This window comes from Eupeodes corollae, chromosome 3 (assembly GCF_945859685.1).
Source record: "Eupeodes corollae chromosome 3, idEupCoro1.1, whole genome shotgun sequence".
Classification (NCBI taxonomy): Eukaryota; Metazoa; Arthropoda; class Insecta; order Diptera; family Syrphidae; genus Eupeodes; species Eupeodes corollae.
Window position 1 is genome coordinate 53,321,966 of NC_079149.1, and position 18,409 is coordinate 53,340,374.

At 36.2% G+C, this 18,409-nt stretch overlaps 1 protein-coding gene across 5 annotated transcripts in view; it reads right to left on the reverse strand.

Moving 5' to 3' along the window:
- LOC129951043 (probable serine/threonine-protein kinase yakA) overlaps nt 1–18,409 on the reverse strand; it is a 168,277-nt gene that overhangs the window by 5,749 nt on the left and 144,119 nt on the right. For 3 of the 5 annotated variants that reach the window (XM_056063037.1, XM_056063038.1, XM_056063035.1), the window contains exons 4-6: nt 5,903–6,679; nt 3,837–3,975; nt 2,422–2,946 (exon numbers count right to left, since the gene is read on the reverse strand). In XM_056063037.1, coding sequence (XP_055919012.1) covers nt 2,422–2,946; nt 3,837–3,975; nt 5,903–6,679 — 1,441 coding nt within the window. The remainder of the gene's footprint in view (nt 1–2,421; nt 2,947–3,836; nt 3,976–5,902; nt 6,680–18,409) is intronic. The other 2 variants (XM_056063040.1, XM_056063039.1) reach the window with 2 other exon arrangements.

An 18,409-nucleotide genomic window follows, 5' to 3' on the forward strand; every position in this document is an offset into this window, starting at 1 on the left:
TATAGAAAAAAAACGATTTAAATTTGAATGCCTCAAGCATTAATCTTAATTTTAACTTATTCTCTGCTCATATTATTAGCAAGGGAAATACGTTTCAATGTAGGACTCATATAGAGACTTTAAAGTATCCTTAGGCTTTATAAGATTTAAAAGCTTTTTACAGGAAAGTATATGAATTATATTTGTTTATAGTTAGGGTGGTTGTATACCGAGTAATAAGGAAAGGAAGAAAATAACTTTTAGTAAATTAAATTAGACAGAATCGCTGCCCAGTAAAAAACGAAGAAGTTACATAAACGTTTAAAGTTAAATAACAAAAAAACTAACATTTCTTAAGGAAGAGGCGCATGGATTATATTATCGATTAAGGAACGGGTTGATTTTGACAACTCGTTGTGTCAAAATATCTTCTTTTCATCACTCACTAAAGATAAATCATGATGGGAAGGTGCACCGTTGAGCAACACGTGCAAATGTAGAAACTTTATTATCAAAATGGGTATTTTCTAGTAGCAACGATGCGTTGGTCTTTTTATGGGATAAATGTTCTTGCTTCCTAGTCGACAATTCAACGTTTGTCGGCTAATTTCAATTCCAACGGCAGAGTGAAAATCAGCCAACGAAACTCCCACACGATCGGCCGAAAACTTAACCGCGTAGCTCACAGGAACTTGGCCTGTCGAAGGCCCCAATATTTGGGACTGCATCCATACAAAATCTAACTGACCATATACAGTGTGTTCTGAATGTACAGTTTGAGCTCTAAAACACGTTATAGGCCAGTTACAGGGTACTGAAAAAGCTTCAGGTACTAAATGGTCCTCTCATTTTGTTATATATATAAAATAAATGTTTTGTTCTTCTAAAGAAATATATTTTGCTTTCGATTTAAGTGGTTTTCTTTAAAAACAGAAATGCATGAAAGGTTACTTTTTTCATTTTTTTCTTGCCAGATAAACTAATCGCTCAAAATCGTTGCTGCTAGACGCAGTTTTCCCTTGCTAAGGGGTTTCAAAACTCTCTTAAAGGATTTACCTTAGGAAGCTTATGAATATTTCTCTTTGGGAAACATAATTCGAAACAAAGTAGTGAACTAAAGAAGTTTATTGAAAAGCAACTATCTTAAGGTAGAGAATTTTTTGAGCTTAGAATTAAGTTTTCTCTGAAAAAGGTAGATAGTGACTAGAATTGATATCAAGTTTTCAAGGGCCTTAAAAATATACAGTGCCGCACCTGAAAAAAATGCGTTTTATAGAAAACTTTAAATACAATTAACTCCTTACAATTTTTTATTGGGCTGCATCACTGATTAATCCAATTGAGAAGAAACCAAAGTACCGTTTTTTATTAGGTTATTTTCAGTGATAAAAAAAAGTTCAATTTAATGGACTAGAAGGTCTTAGCGGATATTACCACGATTAGAGGAAAGAAAAAATTTTTTTTTCAAGAGGAAATTTGGTGGTGGCAGCTGTATGGTTAGGGGGGCCTTCTGCGAGCGTGGAAAGGTTGCACTTGCCTTCACCTCTACTAGAATTAACGGTTCTGACTACACTTTGGTCCTTAAGGAGAATTTGGTACCTTATTTAGGACGATTTCGTCGAGTTGAGCATATTTTTCAGCAAGATAATGCCTCAAATCATGTAGGTCGTCCAAGTTTAAGTGGGTTCCGATCAAAAAACATTCATTTGATGGACTAGCAGTCACGTTCTGCAGATTGCAACCCCATCGAAAATCTTTGGGGAATTTTAACCCGCAAAATGTATGCCCATAATAGGCAGTTTGCTAGTGTTTCCGTGCTGCCAGAGGCAGATGTGACAGAATGGAACTCTCTAGATGAGTATATATTAAAAAATCTAGTGAATAAAAATTAAAATTAAATTAAATTGGGTGGCGCAACAGTCCGTTGGGAACAAGGGCCTAGTGACTTACAAATCTCAACCATTTCTGTGTGCGAGTAATGTTGTCAGGAATGGAAGGGACCTACAATTTTAGGCCGAATCCGAACGGCTAATTTGAGAAAGCACTTTTTCATGACAAGAATTACTCTTAAGGATTTGTCAATTCCTCGCAAGAGGCAGTACCCGCGATTATTTTTTAAACTAAGGTGGCACAGGCAGGGATTGCCAAAAATAATTTTTAGCTTTGGGGAATATAGAGGTTGCAAAATCTGTTTTTAATTTTTAAACACCAGGAGAGGAAATGACGGTACTTTATTTTCTACGCAATTTACTTGATCAGTTATGCAACTCAATAGTAAGCAGTAACTGCTATTTTAAGTTTTCTATAAAACGGATTTTTTCAGGTGCGGTTATACTTATGCAAGGCACTGTATATAACAAATTCCTAGTAACATTTTTGTCTACCTTTTTATATGAATTCAAATTCAAAACAAGTTATAATTTTAAAACCTCTAAAACTTACCCATATGACCCGTTGCCATCATTGTAACAATTTCCGGTGTGATAATCATTCCTGGCTCGTGTTTGATATTGCTAGGATCAATTTCCATTACAGTTGCACCAGAGATATCTTGATGCTGCTGATGTTGCTGTTGTTGTTGCTGCTGCTGCTGTTGTTGGTGTTGTTGTTGTTGTTGTTGCTGCTGCTGCTGCTGTTGGTGTTGCTGCTGCTGTTGTTGCTGGTGTTGTTGTTGTTGTTGTGATTGTCCTTGCTGTGATAAGGTCTGCGCATGCAACTGTTGTTGCTGCTGCTGCTGATGATGATGCTTCACCTCAATCACTTCACTCTTAATATGCTGAATTAAATTTGAATTACTCTCGTCGCCAGTTGACGACTGATGGTGGATTGTATGCATCGGTGATTGATCAAGCCGTTGGATCATATGTTGTGCTAAATGATTGTCAATGTCGAGCGCTTCGGTGGGATCTAAAGAACGAAGAGTCTCGAATTTAATATGAACTTCACCACCATTTGTTGGTGCTGTGTCTGCTAGTCAAAATTTGTATTTCGAAAAGAAAGAAAAAAAAAAAACAAAAACAAACAAATAAACAAAAATTGGCAGTTGTAAGAGATTCAAGTTGGTTTGGTTGTTTTTTTTCTTTTATTTGAAGCCATAATGTTTTGATTGTTGATTCGAGAATCAATTTTTCAAAACAAAACAAAAATGATAGAATATGAGCATAAGGAAAAGAAATACAAAGATAAAGAGCAGTAGACAGAGGAAAAAATAAAATGCACGGTTAATCCAGCACCAGAATATATTATGCAAGAGAACAAATTGGACAGACAAACGTTCTAAAATTCATATATATTTGAATAATGTATGTTTTGTTTTAAAAAACTGCTCTTTATACGAATACAAAATAGTGACAATCTTGGGACCATCTTTGAAAATTTCATTTAAACTTTGAACAACCAAACTTGAAATATCTTTTGACTATATTTTGATTATTTTTGTTTTTTTGCCATAACCGATTTTGAAATAAATTGGTAGAATAAATCAAAAACACAAATAATGAATGCAGACCAAAAAAGTAAAAATAAGGAGAAAAATATTTATACATAAATTAAAATAATTACTCTTCTTAGAAACTATGTATATCGTAAAAGGCCAAATTTACAGCGACATAATTTTTTTTATTTTGTTGTTGTCGTAAATAACATAAGCACAGTTCAGCCCATATAACATGGATAAAATAAATAGAATATATATTTAAAATATAGAAAGAAAGGTGAAAAAAATGAAATATATACAAAAATTGTGTTTAAAGAACGAAAATTAAATTTAAAAAAAAAGAAGAAATAAAAAACAGCAGCTTTACATTTATACATTTATATAGAAAGTAGAGAGAAAAAACGATATAGTACCAACTCACTTGATAAATCTCTGGTGTCCTGACTTGGATTGCACGACAAATCGACGTGCTCCGTCACTGTTACAGGTGTTGCCGATGGTGCTGGTGGTTCGGGTGCAAAATCTAAAAAGCCCATTGGTACTCCGAGGAGACCGCCATTCTGAAAAATGAAAGAAACATCATGAATAACAAAATTTCAAAGTTGTTAGTAATTGCAAAAATATACATATGTATATGATTTTTCTTTTAAAATTCTGAATGAAGAATAAGACACACGAGTTTTGGACTTCAAATCTGATACAGTTTAGAGCAAAAAACTTGAAATTTTAAGATCTTTCTTTCAGAACTAAATTCCGTTGGTGAATATGAGTTTAAACAATTTATTAGAAAACTATCAGAATCTCTCTGCCTAAAAACTCCTAATCTCATTGCTTCGCGGTAAACATCACGTGGCTAGTACACAAACTGGAAATTGGGTTCTAACCCCAGTGGAAAGTTTTTGTGGCTAGCAATCGAGAGAGGGTCAAAAGGTTTCCATTATGACCAGATTACTTTACTAACATTACTAATGACTAGGAACTTCAAATCAATACCCATATCGATTTAAGAGCCGTGTGTGACAGCATCTATAGGGACAGAGTAATGTCTACTTTTGGCATCCCTGTCAAACTTATGCGATTTTGCACAATGGTGATGGAGAATGCACACTGCTTAATCAAAGCGATGCACTGTCATGCGACTTCTTTAACAACCTTCTGAAATGAATTGTTCAAAATTCAACCGTCAACACTACAGGCACAATCTTTCAAAGGTCCATCCAATTACTCGGATACGCCGATGATAATGACATAATTGGAAGATCGAAGCGTGATGTCAGTGGAGCAATTTTGAGAATTGCGAGAGAAGCGGAGAAGATGAGTTTATTGGTCAACGAGGGCAAGATCAAGTACATGCTATCATCAAAAAAGGACTTTGAACGAAGACGTCTCGGACAAAAAGTTACTATGGACATCTGTAACTTTAAGGTAGTAGAGAACTTTGTCTACATAGACAAGACTATAAATTCAGACAACGAAGAAACCAGCGCTGAATTCAAACGAAGAATAACTCTTGCAAATCGCTGTTTCATTTGACTTACTTACTTTTGACTTGACATCTAAAATAACCATCGATAATACGGTCATCATCTCGATTCTCATTTATGGTGGTGAGGCCTAGATCTTGTCAAAGAAAGATGAGAGCGTCTTAGGATGCTTCAAAAGAAAAATTCTTCGGGTCGTTTTTGGTCCCGTATGTATAGCTGGAGAATCGAGGGGGAGATATAACGACAAACTGTAAAAGTCCAACGACTTAGATGGCTGGGTCATGAACAACGAAAAGATATCAACGCCCTAGCCCAAAATGTCTTCGAATCCAATTACGAGGGATGGCGCAGTAGAGGAAGACCGCGACTTAGGTGGCGCACACAAGTGGGAGAGGACCTCAACCAACTTGGGAGTGCGCAACTGGAGACAGTTAACTAGGGACTGAGCTGGTTGGAGACGTAAGTTGGTTGAGGTCCAGGTGCGCTCTGGACTGTACAGCCACCTTAAGTAAGTTTCCAATAAAATATTGAAGTGATGGACATCAACTTAGTTGATTCTTACAATTTGAAGTCGCCAAAATAAACAGCCGAGAGAAACCTACACTATCAACAGAGACATTTCAATTTCATTTAAATTATTTAAAAGAAATACTTCCATTTGAAACCTATGTGAGGTGATTTTCTTATTGTTAATAAAGTTTTGGTATTTTCCGTGTGAACAGTTGAAGGTAAAGGCTAGTTATCTAAACTTCCAAATTTGAAATGTATGACAACTGAAAAACTAAGGCAATTAGGCCTTGGTTCAAAGAATGTAGTTGACTGCAAATTAAGTCCCTTATGTTGTCTGAACCTGTTCATTCTTCTATCCCAGACAATTTATTGGTCAAATGATCATTGATCGAAAGATTTTGAACTCAAAATTCGTGCTTATTTTTGAAAAACTGTATTTCAACAAAATTTTAAATAACTTCTGTGCATAAAAATAAAAAAAGTAGAAACTTACCATTCCCATTCCTATACTGGTCATGTTTTTATTATCTTTAACGTTTTGGGCAACAACGATTTGTGTTACAATGGCTGTTCCAGGTGCAACAGTTACACTGCCATTATTCGATGCCGGTGAGCTTGCTGATTCAGTTTTGCAGATTTTCTGAGCACTTGGCTTATCCGGATTAGAATCTTCAGGGCTGTGTTGGCTAACAGCTGTCGTCGTTATCGTTTGGCCTCCCGATACCGGTATATAATTACCAGATGAGGTCTGTTGCAGGCTCACTATTGCCGCTGTATTAAGATTCTGACTTAATATTGTTTGTTGCTGATGATGTTGGTGTTGTTGTTGTTGTTGCTGCTGCTGCTGTTGCTGATGTTGTTGCTGGTGCTGCTGTTGGTGCTGATGTTGTTGTTGCTGCTGCTGTTGATGTTGCTGCTGCTGCTGATGATTAGTATCCGGAGACTTTGAACGTTTTCTGACCCGTGATTTTCGCAGTTGCGGAGTCGATGTGGCCGTTGGAGTACCAACTATTGCATTAATACTTGAATTAATATTATTGTTATTACTTTGTAGATTTGCTGTTGTTGTATGCGTATTTGTGTTGTTTTCAATTGTGTGTGTAGTGACTATTTCATTACCCTGTGATGAATTCACAATATTTCCAACAACCGTTTGTGTTATATTTTCTGATAATGTGATGGTAGCTGTTGCTGCTTCGGCCTCATCGACACTTTCGGCTGTTTCACAAAGCCCCTTTATTTTCAACTGCTCAGCGGTCCTCAGAAGACCCTGGAAAAATTAAAAAGAACAAATATTTAAGTTACATAAAGATAACAAAAACAACAAATACATATACATATATTTAATATTTAAGGATAAAAATATGTGTAGGAAGGTAGGTACCTTATAAATTGTTTGTTTTGTTTGAAGTTGATTTTTTATAATAAGAAATGAAACTTAATTAAAACATAAAAAAATAACTAAATTTTAAACTTTTTTAATTTCAAGTAATTTTTTCCTTCGTCTTCAAGTTCCTGCCTCCTTTTACTTGCCTGCCTTGTCGGTTGTTAACCGACCGACACGAAGACGACTACCACGGCGAAGATGTTGGTGTTGGTTCGTTTCTTTTCCTTTTTTCTTTAAGAAGCACAGAAAAAGTTGTACACCCTTGCAATTGGCCAAGCAAATATTTACTCCTTCTTAATTTTAATACTCGCACTGTTTTAAAACACCCCGAAACGAAAGTACAGGGAAAAAAAATCTCAAATTCATTCATTTTTTTCTTCTTATTTAATTTAAAGTTCATTTTTTAAGTTTTTTTTTTTTTTGAGTTTTCATTTTTTTTCTGTAGAAATAGAGGGTAGGGGGATGGCAAATGAGTGAAAGGGGAAAGTGTTTATACATAACGAAATCAACGCACTTTTTTTTCTTTATTTTACACTTTTTCTAGTGTTAATGTAAGAAATGATTTTTTCTTCTTCGTTTTATCTTTAAGATAAAAGAGGCAGAGGTGGAGGTGGTGGATTTGAATAAGGTTTGGGATAAGGGTTTAGATTTATACCTATACATTTATACGTACTCACAATATAGTCTATTTTTAAAGACAAATATAAATTAGTTTAAGAGTTAATAGGGTAGGAAAAAGTTAATGTATAGATACCCTTTGATTTTATTTTATGAAAAGTATACAAAAAGTTAAAAAGTTCAAAGAACAAGCCATAGAAACCCTGAATGAATGTAAATGTTGAATTGTATGTTGTGTTTCAGAATAAAATAACTTCATATTACTTGAATTTAATGAATTGATGGCTATAAGACATTAGTTGTATTCTTTAATATCATTGAGATTTCTATTGAGAGAATTGTTTAACATTTGATTCAATGAAAAATCCATAAAAAAAAGATAAAAATCATTTCTCTTTAAACATCAGATTCGTTTATTACAACATTAAAAACAATAGCAAAATAGTAGCTTGAAATCGATATGTTATTGACATAGATAAACAGAAATATCGACCAAATTCCAGCCCGTGTCGGTGACGATCCGTTTTAGTTATACGAATGTCTTAAAGAGTCGTAAATAAAATATTTTCATCGAATTTCAGACTTGGGGTCAGATATATATTATGCAGATATAATCTGTCATTGGTTTTCAACATTATTTGCGTTTAATCTCGAGTTGGATAGGCTATCCTGGATATGCCTTCTTGGACGAGTACCCGTCGCATGATGGTTAGACTGTCATGCTAAAGGTCTTGGGTTCGATCCCTGCATGTGCCATCTAAGGTTTTTTTTTCATGGGTACTGCCTCTTGCGAGGACAAATTCTCCAAGAGTAATTATTTTTATGAAAAGTGTTTTCTCAAATTCCCTTCCATTCCTGACAACATTACTAGCACAAAGGTATGGTTGAGAGCTGTAAGTCACTAGGCTCCAGTTCTCAACGGACTGTTGAGCCACCTAATTTATTTATTTTATTGGACGAATTAGATATCTAATTTGAGGTAGCTCGTAAAAAACAAAGACAACTTGCAACTGTTCACAAAAAGCTGACAAACATTTAGATTTCGAGTTTCAAAAATATTGTAAATTAACAAATTTCAATGGATAACATTAATAATAATGCACTGGACTTTTACCGAAAAACATACAAATTTGAAATAAATTATCAAGTTCCTTCAGAATCAGTTGTTCTACTTTTTTGACATCCACTCTGTTTTGTATCAGTTGTTCTTTTACACGTAAAAAGTTCAGCAAAAATGTATCCGGATACCCTATCTATTTGAGATTGAACGCAGTAATAGGAACATTCGTGTCATTGGAAAAAATGCTTGATTGAAAACCATCAGGTATTTATGTCACTGGAATTGTATAAAATTGGAACACATTACTCAGTGAAACGATTAGTATCATTTTTTGACAAAATAGAAGACATTCAAATATTTATTCAAATATTTATCAGGAACATTTTTGCAATATTGAGATGAACCGAATAAGTTTATCGTGGAGTCTGATTCAATCAGAATATTGTATTCGTCGTTACTCTAACAGAACATTTTTGGTAAAACATTCAACTTGTAGATTTTCCCTATAGGAAAACAGATTTCGGTAGCAAACTGTTCTGTAAAGTGCTTAATACGTCAGCCTTGAATATTTTAGAGCAGAATACTAATGACTTCATACACTTTTTCCAGTTCGTATAGAACTAGGGTCTAGTGACTTAAACTCTTAACTAACCCTGTGTATGAGTCATATCAGAGGGGGACCTACAGTTTTATACCATCTCTATTTCTGATTTGAGAAAGTACTTTTCGTTACAAGAATCTTTCTTGGTGGATTAGTCAATTCCTAGAAGGAGGCTGTACCCGTGAAAAAACTTTAGGTGGCACAAGCAGGAATTGAACCCAAGACCGAGCATGACAGTCCTACGCACTAACCATTACTTCCAGGGTACCTACACAACTTTTAAGTAGGGAAAAAATCTGTAAGACTGTTAATATCGGTTATTTTCAGCGTCGTTATAATTTCATAACATACATACTTCTTAATTAATTTGTTGAACCAGAACAGGCTGTTGTTTTTGAAAATAGATTGGGTTGGAGACTTCAGTTCGAGTGTAATACACTTTTATGTGGTGTCAAGCGCTGATATGAAATTTGAAACAGGTATCCCGACTTAAATATAAACGGAGGCTTTCTCGAGAAATTAGAATTAACAACTTAACTAATTGAGCAACGTTTCCGGCAGTTCCGCTGAAAACTATACATAAATGCCTTTTACGGATCCTATAAAGAACTCGGAAACTTTTACGAATCGCGGAAAGAAACTATATACCAATACGTTCATAGTGAAGAATAATTTTACACTACAAACGAATTTCGTGATACGGTTTTTCAGAATTCGTAAATGTTTCTGAATGTTCTGATGGGGTTCGTGATAGGCCTAAAAGAAGTTAAAAAAATAGTTTTTGAGTTAATGAGAATCCAAAGTGATAATCAAAGGTACTTTTTATATTTAGTGACATTCGAACTGAAACTAGCTTACTTTAATTGGGAAATTATAGTCTTTTTGTACTTTTATTAAGCTAATAAGTTATGTAATTTTAAGAAGAAATTCAAAACTACCTCTTGGAAGATTGAAAAATTTAAATTCTCAATCAAAACATAATACTAAAAAAGTACTTCATATACTAAAATATAATATACATATGTATGTATGTATAATGTATATGCAAGAAGAAAAATCAAAGTGAACAATTTTAAGTCCGCTGGCAATAATGATAAAGCGGAGAAATGAAACCACAGGGCAGGCATCCCATTTAGAGCTTGTCTGAGTGCATTTCAAAATAGAACCTTAATAAATTGAAGGAAAAAATAAGGCAACCAAAAATAAAAAATAAAAAAAAATTAAGAACGCTCTTGGTCACCTTATAGGACGACAACGACAACGAAAACTACGAGCGATGAACGACGACGTCGAAATATAGAGATATCGAAATATTTATACGTTCTACGTGTATATTAGAAGCACTCGACCTAAAAGCTTGTGTATTAGAATGAAAGTTAATTTTTTTCCAAAGTTCTCCATTACAAATACATTGACGAGCGAGCAACTATACACGTTGAGGATTTAAGGAGGAAAAAAAAATCCAAAGAAAAAGGGTATTTAAAAAAGAAAATAAGTTTTTCAGGGTAATAGGTAGAGAGTATGAGGAGGGCCTTTGCAGAAAAGGAAAAAACAGAAAAAAAAAACTTAAAAAAGGGATTTTTTCTCATCACTTCGCTTTTATGTAAATGGAAGAAGTTTCATCGCTGGATGAATGACTAGCTGAGAAGCGCCCACGGTACCCTTGATAAGCTGCCCCGTTTCCCTTTCCCATTTTACCCCCCACACTGACGGCAAACCATACCCAACCACGTAGCTAGAGCTAGTAACATGTTCGCCGCTTCAGCTATTTTTTGTTGTTGTAGTATCTCCAATTACTGGCACTTGTATAATTTCGCATTCTTCTTCCCAGGATTTTTTTTGTATAAGTGTTTCATTTGTATCCTTGGGGTCTTCAGGAGTTGGAGTATACGTACCATCAGCTCAGCACAACAGAATATCGGATGGGTGATGGTGGGCCTGGGTTTTTATTTTATAGAGCACAGCCAACAACAACTCAAAATAAAAAAGCTTTCTGTCTTTGTCTTACTGTTTGAGTTGATTTGACACCATGTCTTTGCTTAAACTCACCCTCGTCGGCGGCCGGCGCGGCGGTGTAGCAGTAAAAATCCGAAAAAAAACTATAGCCAAGCAACCCCTATATTTATGTACAAATTGTGGACGGTCTTTTTTTTTCCTTTCGCCTCATATACCATAGGAATCTGCATTTCTCGTGCTTCCGAGGAGTTATTTTTTCCTAACCAGATTCGTTTCGTTCTTTTTTCCTTTCTTCCGATGGTGTAGTATTTTTCGAAGCATTTTTTTACTCGTATTAATCAGACAGCCCCAACCAGCACTAGCACCAGGACCAGAACCAGAAGACTTGGAAGAACTAGCATTAAGCTTGGAAATAAAAGAGAGGGAAGTAGTCTTTCAACAAAATAAAAAAAAAAGAAAAAAAGGACAACTGGAGAAGGTTTTTTAAACGGATTCCCTTCATTGCACAAGGGACATTAAAAAAACGAAAAAAACTTTGGTTGAGACACAACCTTCTTCCCAGCTCCCCCTCCCCCTACCCATCCAAAAAAGCCCACACCTCCTAGACCATTGAGAGCTGTTGCTAGAGCATAGCATACAAGCGACAGACAGACTCAGAAGAGAGATTTGTCAGATGGTCAACTTATACAATGAAAGAAATGAATGAGAAAAATGTTTTAAAAAAAATGTATTCCGAAAAGGAGTGGAATTGTAAAGGGCTCCTCTTCTAGATGCACAAACTACAACAATAACAACTTAAAAGTTATTTTTATATGCTGTGTTATTTCACTCCCAGAACTGCTTCTGCTGGACAATCGATTATGCTTTTTGTAGCTAACAACATTAGAACAAAAAATCCAAATAGTGCTTAGAGGATTAGGCTTTTGATTGGAAGAGGATTCTGTTTTAAAAATTATGTTTTTTTTTTGTTAAATTCAAATTTATCGATAGATAAATTAATTTAAAATCTCGAAATTCAAGCACATTTTTCATGAACCTATCCTTAGCTCCGTTTTGAATACAACACTTTTTTGAAAAGCGATAAGTTTAAGCGGAAAAGTTTTATTCACATTTTAATTGTTTTCAAAATCTCTGTCTGGTAGAATGTCTTCAAAAAGGATAAAATCGTAATGAAACTAAATAAAACTAACTTTAGAACTGATTAGGTAATTTATGGGGTTACAAATTGGTTAATGTTATTGTAAGTTATTGCATTTCGAAAACAGAACTACTTTTTAAAATGTGACCATTTAATTTAAACTACATTTGGATAATTTACAAATAAGTGTAAAATGGATATTTATAAAACATAAAAAGTTCTTAAATGAAACACGTTTTCTGCATTATACGATACCAACTCTTCCTTTTAGCTTTTTTGAGAAATCTCATTATTTCATAAATAATAATAATACCATAATTTTTGTGATGAATTAAAAAAAAACAAAACATTTATTTGTTTGAGGACGTGGTATAATAGTTTACCGTGAAAATTTTGGGCTAAGCTTATATTGAATCAAAACAAATATTTAAGTAATAGAAAATTGCAAATGCTTCTGGACAAGAGGTCAATAATGACATTTCGGGGAACTTTATTTTAAATATCAGTCTTTAACTACGTGGAGATGAGATCTACGAGGTGTGTTCAAAAAGTACACGGAATTTTCGTTTTTTAAAATGTGTATTTATTCGTTTCCCCCTACACTTATGCCAGCGTTTTTTTCAATCATCGAAGCACTCTTGATATTCTCTTTTTGATATGTTTCTTGAGCATACTCAGCGATTCGACCTTTGTTTCTTCAATCGAGGAAAAATGCCGTCCTTTTATGGGTCTTTTTAACTTTGGAAACAGGAAAAAGTCATACCGAGCTACATATATACGGTGAATATGAATAGGTTGGAGCACATCTAAGGTATTGTTTTTTTGCCAAAAAATTCAACAGTCGCCACTCGTCTCATTTCCAAAACATTTGAAAAAATATTATGACATGACCCAATTGACATGCCAACTTCTCTACTTGTGATTCGGCGATCATTCATAACTATTTTGTCCACTTTTTTTCACATTTTCATCGATTATTGACGTGCTGGGTGGACCGGAGCGTTCGTCATCTTCAACGTGTTCGCGGCCATCTTGAAAACGCTTATTCCACTCGTAAACACTTCTTTTTTTTATAGCAGACTCACCATAGGCTTTTTGTAACATTTCACACATTTTGTTACACTTTATTTCATTTAAAATGCAAAATTTAATAAAATTCTTTGACTCTTCAATTCTTCCATTGTTTAAACAAGCAAAAATCGCCGAGCTCATAAAAACACGTCGAACCTTAGCAACTACCACAGACAAAGTAAACAGTGAATATACTGAAAATTACATAATACTTAAGGGGTAAGTATACCAACACAATACAAAACAAAATTGACCTTCGGACTCTCCAGACCCGCGAAATTTAAAAATTCCGGGTACTTTTTGAACACCCTCGTATTGTGAATAGTATAATTTATTAATTTATTCCAAAAATATAAGAACACAATTGTAAGCCTAGAAAATTTACTGGTACTTTCTCGCTTCTAAATTCCGAAAAAGTTTAAGTTTATGAACTGTTTTAGGTGCATTCAAATAAGATGGTTGATAAAATTTATCAATTAATAAAATAGTATGCTATTGTAAATAATATCAGTTGTTGTATATTGTGAATGTGAGTTTCTTAGGTGATGGTTTAATTTGTCTTGTGGAAGATGAACGTGCACAGAAAATGATAAAGAACTCTTTTTAGAAGGGGCTAGTAGAATGCGGAAATAAAATTAAGAAGTCCGTTGAGGCAACTACCAGCGGGTCTTATTTCTATTTTCTTTTTAATTTTGTAATTTTAGAGCGATCTATACTCTACCAATATCAACTAAGCTATTAAGCTCTACAGCAATATTTTCAAACTTGGTTCCATCTACAGCTTTGGAAAAAAATAACTTGGCGAGCTCAGTGTTCTCTTCCAATAACTGTACTTATATGCACAAGAAAATAATTAACAAAATCAGTTTTCAAATATTTCCTAGCTACTATCAACTCATCGGTACTATTTACAATTAAAAGACATATTGGCTGCGTTCAATCTCAGACAGATAGGGTATCCGCATGTTTTACGTGTAAAATAACAGCTGATCAAAAACAGCTGAGATGTCAAAAAAAGTAATCCAAGAATTTCTGGGGTATGTAGGAATCTGACAGAACAGCTGACAGCTGGTGGAATTTAAAGAAACTTGAAAATTGATTTCAGCATTTTGTATTTGTTGGGGGACAAAAAGATACAGAATGTTAGTTGAAGTTGTATTTGAGGAGGTTCTGAACATAATACGCGATTGAGAAGCTATTTGCTCAGAATTTTAGAAGGTAATTATGATGTATTTTTTTAAACTTTAAAATTGATTTTTTTCTCGTTTTGAAGGTGACCAATATGCTAGGTCTTACCTCCATTCTAGTGTCCAGCATTCTAAAGAAGAACCTCATCCTGTTCCAGAGTTAGAACAAAATACAGGTAAATATATAATTATTCTTGTGAAAATAAATCAATCTAAGTTTTTTGTTTGTATGTATAAAAGCAGACAGATGCTAACAGCTTGTGAAAGGTAAGTTATTCTTTCAGATAATTCAAAACCCCAAAGAAGAACCACCCAATCCCCTTTTTTAAGGTTGGTAACATAAATCCATTCTGCTCTTCTTGTAGGAGTGCAGAAAGAGAAAGGACCTTCTCTGAGACCAAGCGAGGAAGAATTTTTCAGGAAATAGCAAAAGTTCTTAAAGAACACGGGTCAATTTTTGATGAGAAGGAATAAGAAATAAAATTAAAAAATATGAAAAGCATTATAACATTATCATAGACAATAACAAGAAAATGTCGACTGGTCGAGGCGAATGAATTGGTCATACTTTAAGATGATGGCTGAAATTTACCTCAACGAGGCACAAGTTAGTGACACCAAAACAATAAGTTCTCTTGTGCCATCCTCTGGGGTCTTTTCGAGTTAAGAGGAAACTTAACATAGATTACAGATTAAGGTTATCTCTTATTTATTAAATTTTTACGCACCTATCAATTCATCATCGTCCGACGAATCAGTTGAATTATCCATTAAATGTTTTATTTTAAAAGAATTTTGACTTCGAAGCTTAAATTTTTCTCTGCTTTTTGTGAACATCTGAGAGTTTTTTTATTTTTTGACAGCTATCTTAATACAGCTATCAAACTCGGTCAACAAGGTATCTAAAAATCCCCCTATCCAAGATAACCTATCCAAAACGAAATTGAACGCAGCCATTGATAGCTAATAAGAAAAATGTTGTTCACAATACCGATATTTGCATTCAAAATAAATTATTGAAAAGTATTCACAATGGGTCAACAATATGTGCTATTTAAATAAAATTGATAATATAAAATTGAAAACATCAATTTATTAATTCCCCTTCGCAATAAAGGTGAATGACGAATGGGTCTTTAGAAATGTTCGAGAAAAATGTTTCGCAACCAATTTCCTGTTTCTGTTTCATATATAAAATATTTTGTACTTGGAATTCGTTTGAACACAATGGACATTATTATGTCATCTGGTAATTTCTAATGTTCAAATGGTAGACATGTGCATTCAAGAGGACACAAGCGTCCACAGGTTTTTTCTCAAAACCCACCTCTGTCTATCAACTCCTACTCTCACCTCCCCGCGGTGAACATCGGGTGCCTAGTACCTCAACTGGAGATTGGGTTCCAACCCCAGTGGAAAGTTGTTGGGGGCAGCAAACGAGAGAGGGGGGGAGAGGTGTTTCCACTAAGGCACCTCTCCTTATCCAGGCGGCAGCGGACGAATTCTCGAGATAGAATCAACGGTGGCGTCTACAGTTCCAGTAAGGTCAAACTACTTAGTGAACACCTTATAGGGCTTCTTCGACATATTCGGAGCCCAGGCCTATAAGGAGCGGTTCACCCGGCTCCCCTTCCTTGGAGTTATACTAAGGATCTGGCCCTCCAGGTTGGGGGTTGTGCCGTCGGGGTGACTTCCTGGCCACGTAAAAACATCATAGTTTCGAAGCAACAACAAGCCTCGGATACGGACGGATTCACTGTTGACAACCCACGCAAACGAAATAAGGACAACGAACTTCGGATATGTACGTGGAATGTTAGGTCCCTTAACAGACCACGTGCAGCCGAACAATTAGCGGAAGCCCTAAACTGCTGCAAGGCAGATATTACAGCCATCCAAGAAGTGCGATGGGATGGACCGGGTAAACGCAAACTAAAAGACTGCGATATCTACTACGGCGACTGCTACCGAGAACAAAGACAGCGTCTATTTGGGTGTGGATTTGTTGTTGGAACTAGGCTCAGGCAAAAAGTCTTGAGTTTCAACAGTGTGAGCGAGCGCATCACGACAATCCGCATCAAGGCTAAATTCGCCAACATAAGCCTAATATGCGCGCATGCCCCAACAGAGGAGAAAGATGAAGACACCAAAGATATGTTCTTCGAGCTCTTGGACAAGACATATGAGCAGTGCCCTGGCTATGACATTAAAATTGTCTTAGGAGATTTTAATGCCAAGCTAGGAAGAGAAGACATCTTTGGTGGCATAATCGGGAGATACAGCCTGCACGACACCACCTCCGACAACGGATTCAGGCTGGTCGATTTCGCTGCGGGGCGAGACGTTCTGGTAGCTAGTACGCAGTTCACGCATCTTAATATCCACAAGGGGACATGGAAATCTCCTGATCAATCAACCGTCAACCAGATTGACCACATTGCGATCGACGCACGACACTTCTCCAGTATCCAGGATATCCGAACATTCCGAGAGGCCAACATTGACTCGGACCACTACCTCGTTGTAGCCAAGGTACGGCTACGGATATCCCGATCCAAGCCAAAACAAGGTGGTACTGTGAGAAGATTCGACGTTAGACGGCTACAATCCGATCGAGTCTCTAGTAACCTCCTAAGGAGTCCTATGCTTCCTGCATTAAGCATTGAAAACCAGTGGCAACATTGCCTTGCAGCCATCAGAGATGCCGCCTCTGAAGTGCTAGGTTTCACACGGCCACCACAGCGAAACCCCTGGTTTGACGACGAATGCCGGCAAGCGCACGCAGCGAAACAAGAGGCATACAAAACGGCGCTGCACAAAAGGACTAGAACTGCTCGCGAGCTCTACGAGCAGAAGAGGAGAGAGGAACACCGGCTTCTTAGACGGAAAAAAAGAGAGCATGAGAAGCGCGCGATCGAGGAGATAGAGGGATGTCACAACAGGAATGAGGTTCGTAAATTTTACCAAAAGGTAAAAAAAACCTCCCAAGGGTACCAGCCACGAACCGAAGCCTGTAAAGACGATCAAGGGAACATCGTAGTAGAACCACAGTCGATGCTGAGAATATGGAAAGATCACTTCTCCAAATTATATAACGGCGATGACGAACCGAACTCCGCTGTAAGGGAGATAGAACCACTCAACCTCGGCGACGCAGATCAACAATTCCGCCTACCCGACCTTGACGAAGTGAAGATAGCTATATCTAAACTTAAGTCAAACAAAGCTGCTGGAGCTGACGGCATCACCGCCGAACTATTCAAAGCAGCAGGCGATGACTTGGTAGGGAGCATGCACCAACTCATCTGCAAAATTTGGTCGGAAGAAAGCATGCCCGATGAGTGGAATCTCAGCATAGTGTGCCCGATACATAAGAAAGGAGACCCTCTAAACTGTGCCAACTACAGAGGCATCAGTCTCCTTAACATTGCGTATAAGATCCTCTCTGCCGTATTATGTGACCATCTGAAGCCATTCGTCATCAACCTGATTACTTATCAGTGTGGCTTCAGACCAGGAAAGTACACTATCGACCAAATATTCACACTACGGCAGATCTTGGAAAAAACCTAGGAGCTTCAAATCGATATCCACCATCTCTTTATCGATTTTAAAGCCGCGTATGACAGCATCTATAGGGAAGAGCTCTACCGAGCAATGTCTAGTTTTGGCATCCCTGTCAAACTTATCCGTTTGTGCAGAATGACGATGGAGAATGCACGCTGCTCTATCAAGGTCGGAAAAGATCTTACCGATGCATTTGATGTCAAAAAAGGTTTTAGACAAGGCGATGCACTGTCATGCGACTTCTTCAACATCGTTCTGGAAAGAATTGTGCAAAACTCAACCGTAAACACTAGAGGCACAATCTTCCAAAGATCCATCCAATTACTCGGATACGCAGATGATATTGACATAATTGGAAGATCAAAGCGTGATGTCAGTGGAGCGTTTTTGAGCATTGCGACGGAAGCGAAGAAGA